General features: G+C 48.7%; 1 protein-coding gene across 1 annotated transcript; it reads right to left on the reverse strand.

Moving 5' to 3' along the window:
• Nucleotides 1-2549: 2549 nt before the first annotated feature.
• Nucleotides 2550-3845, reverse strand: BECN2 (beclin 2). The gene has a single exon (XM_004028672.5). The coding sequence runs from the start codon at nt 3843-3845 to the stop codon at nt 2550-2552; it is 1296 nt and encodes a 431-aa protein (XP_004028721.1).
• Nucleotides 3846-12352: the final 8507 nt, after the last annotated feature.

Below are 12352 nucleotides of genomic sequence, written 5' to 3' on the forward strand. Positions count from 1 at the left end.
ATCTGCATGACAGTTAAATTAGCCCTCCGGAAGTAGTTTATAGTTTGGTTAGAAGACATTGACACACAGGCGGAGTGCAGTGGCTCATGCCTGTAATCCCAGCACTTTGGGAGGCCAAGGCGGACGGATCACCTGAGGTCAGGAGTTCAAGACCAGCCTGGCCAAAATGGCAAAGCCCTGTCTCTACTAAAAATACAAGTATTAGCCGGGCGTGGTGCAGGCGCCTGTAATCTCAGCTACTCAGGAGGCTGAGGCAGGAGAACCACATGAACCCAGGAGGCGGAGGTTGCAGTGAGTTTAGATTGAGCCACTGCACTCAAGCCTGGGTGACAGAGGGAGACTCCGTCTCAAAAAAATAAATACATAAAAAAGAAGACATTGACACACAGGGAAGAGCACAGGCAAAGGTGGAGTGACAGGCTTGGCACATTTTGGCACAGAAAGGAACTGGGAGAAGTATAATCTGGGCCTGGAGAGGCAGCAGGAACAGATCTTCTGGGGCTGAAAGCTGTGATCAGGATTTGAGATTTTATGAGGGCAATGGAGAAGCTGGAGGATGGCATGATACAATTTGCATTTTAAAAGCTTTCTCTGATTGGCTTATTTTACTTTTTATTTTTTAGAGATGGGGTCTCACTCTGTTGCCCAGGCTCAGTGGCCCAGTCACAGCTCACCGCAACCTGAACCTCCCAGGCTCAAGGGATCCTCCCACCTCAGCCTCCAGAGTAGCTAGGACTACAGGTGCACACCACACCACGCCCGGCTAATTTTTAAAAAATATTTTGTAGGCCAGGCGAGGTGGCTCACACCTGTAATCCCAGCATTTTGGGAGGCCAAGTCGGGCCTGTCACCTGAGGTCAGGAGTTCGAGACCAGCCTGGCCAACATGGTGAAACCCCGTCTCTACTAAAATAATACAAAAATTAGCTGGGCGTGGTGGCACACACCTGTAATCCCAGCTACTTGGGAGGCTGAGGCAGGAGAATCGTGAACCTGGGAGGCAGAGGTTTCAGTGAGCTGAGATTGTGCCGCTGCATTCCAGCCTGGGCAACAGAGTGAGATTCTGTCTCAAAAAAAAAAAAAAAAAAAAAATTAGCTGGGTGTGGTGGTGGATGTCTGTAATCCCAGCTACAAGGGAGGCTGAGGCAGGAGAATTGCCTGAACCTGGGAGGCAGAGGTTGCAGTGAGCTGAGATCACACCACTGCACTCCAGCCTGGGAGACAAGAGCAAAACTGTCTCAAAAAAAAAAAAAAAAAAATTAAATTAATTTAAAAAATTTTCCTTAAGATGGGGTCGCCCTATGTTGCCCAGGCTGGTCTCGGAACTCCTGGGCTCAAGCAATTCTCCCTCCTCCACCTCTCAAAGTGCTAGGATTCAATCTTCAGCTTTCTGGAAGGGTTCACCTCAAGACCCCTTAATTTATCTACCAGCCAATGTTACCAGTCACTTCCTGGCCACCCCAGCCCCTCACCTCACAGTTAATCTCAACATCATGACACAGTCCAGTAAGACTCACCTTTCACTTTCAACATGTCGAAATTTATTGAAAGTTTCCCAAGGATGAAGAGGAGGGGCTTACACTATGCATCACAACAAAAACGAAATTTTTGAGTATTCTCTCCCCTGCCCCCGACTTCAATGTTCCATTACATACATCCATGGCCCAAAATGTTTTTAAATTAAAAAATTGAAAACCTCCACCTTGCTCCTCACCATGCCCTCTTTCCTCCCCACCCTTAGTCCTCGCCCTCTGTGTCCCTTTATCCCTTTATGCAGGAATAATCTTAGCCTCTTGTAATTTAATTTTTCCTGTCATTTTGAATGTTCGGGTGGAGAAGGGGAGTGGAAGTTACAAGGAAGAAGGGACAAAGGTGTGTTGGGGAAGACTTATCTGATAATATATTTATAGTACTTTAGAAAAAAAGAAAGTGGGCCGGGAGGGGTGGCTCATGCCTGTAATCCCAGCACTTTGGGAGTCCAAGGCGGGCGGATCACCTGAGATCAGGAGGTTGAGACCAGCCTGGCCAACATGGCAAAACCCCGTCTCTACTAAAAATACAAAAATTAGCTGGGTGTGGTGGTGCGTGCCTGTAATCCCAGCTACTCCGAAGGCTGAGGCAGAAGAATTGCCTGAACCCGGGAGGTGGAGGTTGCAATGAGCCAAGATTGTTCCACTGCACTCCAGCACTCCAGCCTGGGCCACAGAGTGAGACTCTGTCTCAAAAAAAAAAAAAAAAAAAAAAAAGAAAAGAAAAAAAAAAGAAGGTCGGGTGTGGTGGTTCACGCCTGTAATCCCAGCATTTTGGGAGGCCGTAAGGCGGGTGGATCACCTGAGGTCAGGAGTTCAAGGCCAGCCTGGTCAACATGGCAAAACCCCGTCTCTACTAAAAATACAAAAATTAGCCATGTGTGATGGCAGGCGCCTGTAATCCCAGCTACTCAGGAGGCTGAGGCAGGAGAATCGCTTGAACCCAGGAGGCGGAGGTTGCAGTGAGTTGAGATGGCGGCACTGCACTCCAGCATGGGTGACAGAGCAAGACTCAAGAAAACTACTTTTGATACCTTGAGGCAACCCAGATGAGACTCCACTTGAAATTTATGAGCATGAACTTGAGTGCCTTTGTCCACAGCTCCTGCGTGTTCAGATGGGTTCTGATGGAACAGCATTCCCCTCGGCCGTCAACGTCCTCCATCAGGCCTGTCTCCACCTGGATCCCGTAGGGCAGAGACAGGCCCAGCTCACCCTTCTCAGCCTCTTCCTTGAACTGCTGCATGCAGTCCAGGAAGGCCACCATCGCGCGGTCATACTTGTTATCGAGGAAAACATCCTGCCCCCCATAACAGAACAACGGCAGCTCAGTGCGGTCATCTGTTAAAGACTTCAGATACGAATGGTTTCCGCAGGGGATGAGTCGATACCTCTGAAACTGCAGTCCAATTGTATTGGCCAGGGCAAGGAGCAGCAAAGCCGCCTGTCCCCAGGCAGTGTTAATCTCATTCCAGCCCACACTGACAGTGGGGAGGCGGCCCAACCTGAAGTTATTGATGACGCCCAAGGGGCCCTCCACCCAGATCTCAAACGTGGCGGTGAAACAGTTGATTTCCTTCAGCCGGTCCATCTGGACCCTGGCATATTGCAGCTGGTTCTCCACGTTCCCCAGCTGGTCAAGCAGTTCCAGCTGCTGCCACTTCAAGGCACTGTAGTCCCTGTAGTGCTGCCTCTTCTGCTGGTCCAGCTCCGCAGCCTCTGCCTGGGCTGCCTCGAGATCCGCCGCTGCTCTTGCATTGTTCCTGTCCACATCCTCCAGCTCCTGCACCAGCCTGGCCTCCTCCAGCTCCAGGTCCCGCAGCTCCGCCCGCAGCGCCGCCGTCTCGTCCTCGCCGGTCGCCAGCTCCCCGGTCTCCAGGCAGCGTTGGTAGTTCTGACTGTCAGCTTCTGTGAGAGCGAGCTGGATGTCCAGCTGCTCTAAAAGACTGTCGGTGCATTCTTCACACAGGGGATGGTCCACAACTGCTTGGCCAGAGACTATGTCAAAAATGTCACCAGCTGCCTTCTGGATGCTACTGAGCATGTGCATGGCGCCAAGCTCCCCCAGCAGGGTGAAGATGTTGGCATGGTCCTTGGACACACTGCCATCGCCTGGAAGGGGTCTGCTAGAGGCACCGTCCTGTTGCTCCTCAGCGTCTGTCACCTCCCTGGTGGTGACGCCGGGCTCCCGGGTGTCTCCGGGCTCAGCCTGCCCGGAGGTGGGCGCCGGGGCTGCAGGGAGGCTCCTAGACTCCGAGGAGCAGCTCAGCTTCAGGGCCTGGTGGCAGCGCTGGCACAGGAAGCGGATGGAAGACATGGCTAAGGGCCTGACTCCCGCCTTGAGTCTAAGTTTCCTCTGGCTCCCAGTTACTTATCATTTTATACCTTTTCAGGTCTTTCTACAAGAGTGATCCTTTCAAAATGCACATGTCATCTTATCACTGTCCTGCTGAAAACCCTACAATGGTACCCTCCTTCGGTACCTGTGGGCCTCCTTCAGCTCCTTACAGACCAGGGATTATTTCCAAAAGGAAAATCTGATCATCTCCTTTTCCTCCTGTACTATGTCCAAGGCACGCCTTAAGAGTAATCTTGCTAAAACTAAAATCTCATCATGGCACTGCCCTCCTTAAAATGTTTAACACCCTTATCTAACCTTAGGATCGAGTCCAATCAGCTTTGGCAGAGGGCGTTGGCTCACGCCTGTAATCCCGGTACATTGGGAGGCCGAGGCGGAAGGATCGCTCGAGGCCAGTAGTCCTAGAATACCCTGGGCTACATAGGCAGACCCCTTCACTAGAAAAAGCGAAAAAATTAGCCAGGTGAGGTGGCCGCTTACAGTCCCAGCTACTTAAAAGTGTGAGGTGGGAGGATTGCTTCAGAGCTTGAGGTTGCAGTGAGCTATGGTCCACTACACTCCTGCCTGGGCAACAGAGTGAGACCCTGTCTCCAACCCCGACCCTCTCATCCCCATGCCCCTTTTACACACACACACACACACAAACACATACACACACACACAGATTTTTAAAAAAAGAAAAGTTCAGGCTGGGCGCGGTGGCTCACGCCTGTAATCCCAGCACTTTGGGAGGCCGAAGTGGGTGGATCACCTGAAGTCAGGAGTTTGAGACCATCCTGGCCAACATGATGAAACCCCGTCTCTACTAAAAATACAAAAAGTAGTCGGGTGTGGTGATGGGTGTTTGTAATGCCAGCTATGCAGGAGGCTGAGGCAGGAGAATTGCTGGAACCCAGGAGGTGGAGGTTGCAGTGAGCTGAGATCACACCACTTTACTCCAGCCTAGGTGACAGAGAGAAACTCCGTCTCAAAAAAAAAAAAAGGGAACGTTCAGTCATTTTAACTTAACACCAAGGCCGGGGCCCATCTTTCTGGCTTCTTCTCTCCCCATTTCCTGCTCTCCTGAGCCGTGGGCTCCTCTGTGTTACTAGCTACATGCATGCTAGTTACATTTCGGTTCTTCCAGCATGTAACATTGTTCCCTCTAACTGGAACACTCTTCCTTCCCCTCTCCACCTGGCCAAGTCACTCATCCTCTAGGGCTGATTAATTGCCAAATCCACAGTGAACAGTAGATTATTGTTTTATGTTTTTTGAACGATTGATCTGTCTCCTAATCAATTGTGGTTGCCTCTCATGTTTGGCCCACTTGGAGGTTCTAGGGAATAATGAAGGACCTGAAAAGGGGTAGGGGTTCTGCAGTCAACTGCTAGAGGATGCTTCTGTTATTGATTCAGGAATATTTCAGAGGGGCCATTTTCTCCAAGAAACTTCCCTGGCCCCCAATTTAAGGCTGTCTGCTCTTGTGACAAATTTTTTTTTTTTTTTTTTTTCAGATGGAGTTCTCTCTATCACCCAGGCTGGGGTGCAGAGGCACAATTTCAGCTCATGGTAACCTTCATGTCCAGGGTTCAAGTGATTGTCCTATCTCAGCCTCCTGAGTAGCTGGGACTAAGGACGTGTACCACCCCGCCCGGCAAATTTTTGTATTTTTAGTAGAGCTGGGCTTTTGCCATGTTGCCCAGGCTGGTTGAACTGTTGACCTCAAGTGATCCTCCTGCCTCGGCCTCCTAAAGTGCTGGGATTACAGGCATGAGCCACTGCACACCTGGCCACACTTAACTTTGATTTTTGTTTTGTTTTGTTTTGTTTTTGTTTTTCTTTTTGGTGGAGTCTCCCTCTGTCACCCAGGCTGGAGTGCAGTGGTGCAATTATAGGCTCACTGCAAACTCCACCTCGGGGTTCAAGTGATTCTCCTGCCTCAGCCTCCCAAGTATCTGGGACTACAGGCACATGCCACCATGACTGGCTAATTTTTGTATTTTCAGTAGAGACAGGGTTTCACCATGTTGGCCAGGCTAGTCTCGAACTCCTGGCCTCAAATATTCTGCCCACCTTGGCATCCCAGAGTGCTGGGATTACAGGTGTGAGCCACCGCACCAAGCCCCTGGGGTCATAGTTGGAAGGGATCCTCACAGAATCTGTCTTTCCTCACCCTGACACTTCTCCCTACAGGGTAGAGGAGCAGCAGAATGAGGTTGAAACTGCTTTCAATGCCGTGGTCAGTTCTGAGTCCTGATTCATTCTCCGGAAGTAGAATGGCAAAGTAAATTCTCTGGTAATGGCTATGCCTTATTTTAATTATGCTTTCATGAAAACCAAACAAAAATTGAGCCACATGGCTTTTGAGCTGTAGTCAGCCCAGAGGGACAATGCCACAGGCTAAGGGAATATAGTGGGGAAGGGGAGCGGGAGTTCTTTCTGACCCTAGGTTATCCAACTGAATAATGCCTCCAGGATACTCCAAAATCTATGTGTAGAGTCCTTCTCGAAGAAGGGAATCAGTGGAGCTGAATGAAGTGTTGCTCTCAGTTGGAAAGGAAATCCCTTCTTACTTCTGGAGATTTCCCCCTTCAATTCCTGCCTTATCACAAGATCAGGTGCATTCAGGGTGGTATGGCCATAGACATCAATTCCTGCCTTCCGTTTCCAAGATCTCATTTTTTTTTTTTTTTTGAAGGAGTTTCCCTCTTGCTGTCCAGGCTGGAGTACAGTGGCACAATCTCAGCTCACTGCAACCTCCACCTCTTGGGTTCAACAGATTCTCTTGTGTCAGCCTCCTGAGTAGCTGGAATTACAGGTATGCACCACCATGCCCAGCTAATTTTGGTATTTTTTGTAGAGACAGGGTTTCACCATGTTGGCCAGGCTGGTCTCGAACCCCTGACCTCAGGTGATCCAGTCCCCCTCCGCCCACTCGGCCTCCTAAAGTGCTGTGATTACAGGCATGATCCACCGCGCCCAGCCCAAGATCTCATTCTTGAGGGGTTGGGGGAGCCGAGAGGGAGAATTCTATGGATTGAAGTGTATGTGGGCCAGGGTTTTTGTGCACTACTGTGTTGCCAGCACTTAGGTGAATTATCTTGACCCTCAACTCTCCTTCCAAACTTCACTTATTCCCTTGGGTTCCTTTGCCACAAAACCCTGGGAGGGATTTGTCTATACTCACTGTCTCCAATTCCTCTCTGCACATTTCCTCTTTTTTTTTTTTTTTTTTTTTTTTTGGAGATGGAGTCTCACTTTGTCCCCCAGGCCGGAGTGCAGTGGCGTAATCTTGGTTCACTGCAACCTCCACCTCCCAGGTCCAAGTGATTCTTCTGCCTCAGCCTCCTCAGTAGCTGGGATTACAGGTGCCTGCCACCACACCTGGCTAATGTTTGTATTTTTAGTAGAGATGGGGTTTCACCATGTTGGCCAGGCTGGTCTCGAACTCCTGACCTCATGATCTGCCCACCTCGGCCTCCCAAGGTGCTGGGATAGCAGGCGTGAGCCACCAGGCTCGGCCTTCTTTTCTTTTTTTTTTTTTTTTAATGAGGAGAGAATGGCAACCATTTACAATGTTTAAGAATGAAAAGCTGGCCGGGTGCAGTGGCTCACGCCTGTAATCCCAGCACTTTGGGAGGCCGAGGGGGGCGGATCACGAGGTCAGGAGATCGAGACCATCCTGGCTAACATGGTGAAACCCCGTCTCTACTAAAAAAATACAAAAAATTAGCTGGGCGTCGTGGAGGGCGCCTGTAATCCCAGCTACTTCGGAGGCTGAAGCAGGAGAATGGTTTGAACCCGGGAGGCGGAGCTGGCAGTGAGCCAAGACCGTGCCACTGCACACCAGCCTGGGTGACAGAGCGAGATTCCGTCTCAAAAACAAACAAACAAACAAACAAAAAAACGAAAAGTCGATTAAGAAGAGGACTGAGCTTGGGCAACATGGTGAAACCCTGTCTCTACAAAAAATACAACAACAAACATATTAACTGGGTGTGGTGGCACAGACCTGTAGTCCCAGCTACTTGCAAGGCTGAGGTGGGAGGACTGCTTGAGCCGGGAGGTCAAGACTGCCTTGAGGTGAGGTGGAATCGTGCCACTGCACTCTGGCCTGGGTCATAGAGTGAGACCCTGTCTCAAAATAAAGTCTCAGAAAAGAGAAGGGAGGGGAGGGGAGGGGAGGGGAGAGGAGGGGAGATATTCTTATTTGGATTCCAGAGAATAGCTGCTTTAGATTCTTCTAGATCTCTGAGCTTCCATTTTGACCCACTGGCTCTCCCTCCTTATCTGGCCAAGAGATTATGCATTTAAAAAAACTCTCAAATCTAATTTTTTTTAATTTATTGATTTAAACAGGGTGTTGTCTCTGTTACCCAGTGTCACCCAGGCCGGAGTGCAGCGGCACACTCATAGCTCACTGCAACCTAAAACTCCTGGGCTCAAGTAATCCTCCTGACTCAGTCTCCTGAGTAGCTAAGACTATAGGTGCATGCCACCACACCTGGCTAATTAAATTTTTTTTTTTTATAGAGATGGGGGTCTCACTTTGTTGCCCAGGGTGATCTCAAACTCCTAGGCTCAAGCAACCCTCCCACCTTGGCCTCCCCAAGCACTGGGATTACAGATGTAAGCCATCACACCCAGCCCCCCAAAAATCTAGTTTTGATATGAACAATTGTTTTTGTTTTTGTTTTGACAGGGTGTCACTCTGTTGCCCAGGCTGCAGTGCAGTGGCGTGATCTTGGCTCATTGCAGCCTTGACCTCCAGGGCTCAGGTGATTCTGCCCCCTCAGTTTCCTAGTAGCTGGGATTACAGGTGGGCCACCACACCCAGCTAATTTTTGTATTTTTAGTAGAGACAGGGTTTCACTGTTTCCCAGGCTGGAACAATTGTCTTTTTCCGAAGCTTGCAAAATGTGAATAAAAGCTTCCATTAAAAAGTCAAGACTATGTTGTTTACAGTTTAGGCATAAAAAAAATTAAATAACATTTAAAAATAATAAATAAATAAATAAGGTAATTCAAGGCTGTGTACTCCCATGCTCATAGTAGTATTGTTCAACAATATCTGGCAAGGCGCGGTGGCTCACGCCTGTAATCCCAGCACTTTGGGGGGCTGAGGTGGGTGGATCACCTGAGGTCAGGAGTTCGAGACCAGCCTGACCAATATGATGAAACCCCATCTCTACTAAAAATACAAAAATTAGCTGGGTGTGGTGGCATGCACCTGTAATCCCAGCTACTCAGGAGGCTGAGACAGGAGAATCACTTGAACCTGGGAGGCGGAGATTGCAGTGAGCCAAGATCGTGCCATTGCACTCTAGCCTGGGCAACAAGAGCGAAACTCTGTCTCAAAAAAGAAACAAACTAACTAACAAAAACACAATATCTAAAACATGGAAGCAACCCACATACCCATCAATGCATGAATGGACCAACAGTAGGTGGATGAATCTGATGGACCTTATGCTAAGTGAAGTATGCCAGCCACAAAAAGACAAATACTGTCTCATTCCACTTATATGAGGTACCTTGTCAAATTCACAGAGACAGAAAGCAGGACAGAAGTTTCCAGGAGCTGGGGTGAAGGGAGGGTGGGAGTTAATGTTTAATGGGTACAGAGTTGAAGTTTGGGAAGATGAAGACTTCTGGGGGTAGATAGTGGGGTGGCTAAACAACAGTGTGAAGGCACTTCATGCCACTGAACTGCACACTTAAAAATGGTTACAGTGGTACATTTTATGTATACTACAATTTTTTTTTAGAGATGGGGTCTCACTCTGTTGCCCAGGCTGGCCTCAAACTCCTGGGCTCAAGTGAACTTCCTGCCTCCAACTGCCAAAGTCAGCTTTCCAAAGTGCTGGGATTATAGGTGGGAGGCACCGCGCCCAGCCAATGTATATCATATGATGATTTTTATTTATTTATTTATTTATTTATTTATTTATTTAATTTTTGAGACAGAGTCTCGCTCTGTCACCCAGGCTGGAGTGCAGTGGCGTGATCTCAGCCTACTGCAACCTCTGCCTCCTGAGTGCAAGTAATTCTCCTCAGTCAGCCTCCCAAGTGCAAGTAATTCTCCTCAGTCAGCCTCCCAAGTGCAAGTAATTCTCCTCAGTCAGCCTCCCAAGTGCAAGTAATTCTCCTCAGTCAGCCTCCCAAGTGCAAGTAATTCTCCTCAGTCAGCCTCCCAAGTGCAAGTAATTCTCCTCAGTCAGCCTCCCAAGTGCAAGTAATTCTCCTCAGTCAGCCTCCCAAGTGCAAGTAATTCTCCTCAGTCAGCCTCCCAGGTAGCTGGGACCACAGGCGTGCGCCACCACACCCCGCTATTTTTTGTATTTTTAGTAAAGACAGGGTCTCACCATGTTGGTGAGGCTGGTCTCAAACTCCTGACCTCAGGTGATCCGCCCACCTCAGCCTCCCAAAATGCTGAGATTACAGGTGTGAGACACTGCACCTGGCCTTATACAACAATTTTAAAAAACCTCTAGACTCCCCTGGTTTATGGGCCTCGGAGTATCCCTTGTTTCTTTTACAAACCTTTGCAGACTTTGCCTGCGGCTTCACAGAATTCAGCGTGAGGGATGTCAGGTATCTGAGGAAGAGCTTCTTCTGCTGCAGAGGCCAGAAACCTAGGCCAGATACGCCTCACACAGCTTGGGAAGACAATGCTCCTAAAAACAGGGATGCTCAACTTTGTGGTTCATGTTAAAAAAAGTCAAAAAGGAGGCTGGGCCTGGTGGCTCATGCCTGTAACCCCAGAACTTTGGGAGGCCGAGGCGGGCGGATCACCTGAGGTTAGGAGTTCGAGACCAGCGTGGCCAACATGGTGAAACCCTGTCTCTACTAAAAATACAAAAATTAGACAGGCGTGGTGGCAGGAGCCTGTAATCGCAGCTACTCAGGAGGTTGAGGCACAAGAATCACTTGAGCCCAGGAGGTGGAGGTTGCAGTGAGCCACACCATTGCACTCCAGCCTGGGAGACAGAGCGAGACTCCATCTCAAAAAAAAAAAAAAAAAAAAAAAAAAAAGAAGTTAAAAAGGAATGTCAAGCATTGTTTTATTTTGTTTGGTTTCAGACTAACCAGGTATCCTTTCAGATTCTTTGCCAAAAGACTGTAGATGAGTTAATTGGATCAAGCTGGAACGAGAGTTATTTTTTCAAGGCTCAAACTATCAAAAGAGCCAAGATTCTGACTTTTGTCCCAACTCAGCTGCTGATGTAGGAAATCATTTAAGCTCACGGTCTGCTTAGTTAACCTCCATGAAATGGGTTTAATGCTAGCGATTAAGTGTTGCTCACAGGAAGAAACGTGGGCAAGGTCACATACACGTTGCCGCCTCAGTATTTGGCAGAGTGGGTTGTGTAAAGTAAGTGTTCGGTAATTGATTGATTGATTCCACATGCCATGACTAATGCTTAGAAGCACTCAGCCTAAAGGCATGGAGCTCCCTCCTCTTCCCAGAGCACTCATTTCTAGCTAATACCATGCCATAAAAATAAAATATAAATTTACAACAGAGCTAACTTAGGGAAATTATACGCATAAAATAAATACGATCTATTTGCAAAAGGATTCACAGAATTTCTACAAATGGATCTTTGATTAGTGTGTATTCCAGATCATTAACTATTTATAATCAATGTTGAAATGTTGGGAGTTAATGCCAATTGAAGGTCGGAACTTTCTTGCAAGCCAGTCAAACCTGTGAAGGTTGACACCACTTTCTTTTTTATCTTTTTTTTGAGATGGAGTCTCACTCTTTCACCCAGGCTGGAGTGCAGTGGTGCAATCTCGGCTCACTACAAGCTCCGCCTCCTGGGTTCACACCATTCTCCTGCCTCAACCTCCCCAGTAGCTGGGACTACAGGTGCCCGCCACCACGCCTGGCTGATTTTTTGTATTTTTAGTAGGGACAGGGTTTCACCGTGTTAGCCAGGATGGTCTCGATCTCCTGACCTTGTGATCCACCCGCCTCGGCCTCCCAAAGTACTGGGATTACAGGCGTGAGCCGCCGCGCTGGCCCTGGGTTGACACCACTTTCACCAATGCACTTGCACGTGTGTCCCTTGATATCAGCAGATGGTACTTGTCGTATGTCCACCCACCTGCTGGACTGTGTGCCTTTTTTTTTTATTAAAAAAAATTTTTTTAGAGACAGGATCTTGCTCTGTCACCCAGGCTGGAGTGCAGTGTCATGATCAGAGTTTACTGAGGCCTTGAACTCCTGGACTCAAGCTATCCTCCCACCTCTGCCTCCCAAAGCACTGAGATTACAGGTGTGAGCCACTCTATCTGGCCTGTGCACCTCTTGAGGACATTGTTGAAAACCATCTTGTATCCTCCACATCTATCTCATTCTCTCTTTTTTTCCCCTTCCTTCCTATGGAGAGGCTTCTAGGCACCATGACTGCACTCAAAAAATTAGCCGGGAGTGGTGGTGCACGCCTGTAATCCCAGCTACTTGGGAGGCTGAG

Source organism: Gorilla gorilla, chromosome 1 (assembly GCF_029281585.2).
Source record: "Gorilla gorilla gorilla isolate KB3781 chromosome 1, NHGRI_mGorGor1-v2.1_pri, whole genome shotgun sequence".
NCBI lineage: Eukaryota > Metazoa > Chordata > Mammalia > Primates > Hominidae > Gorilla > Gorilla gorilla.

What these genes read in the sequence shown, in the direction of transcription:
- BECN2 (XM_004028672.5), bottom strand. Translation starts at nt 3,845, where the DNA reads ATGTCTTCCATCCGCTTCCTGTGCCAGCGCTGCCACCAGGCCCTGAAG.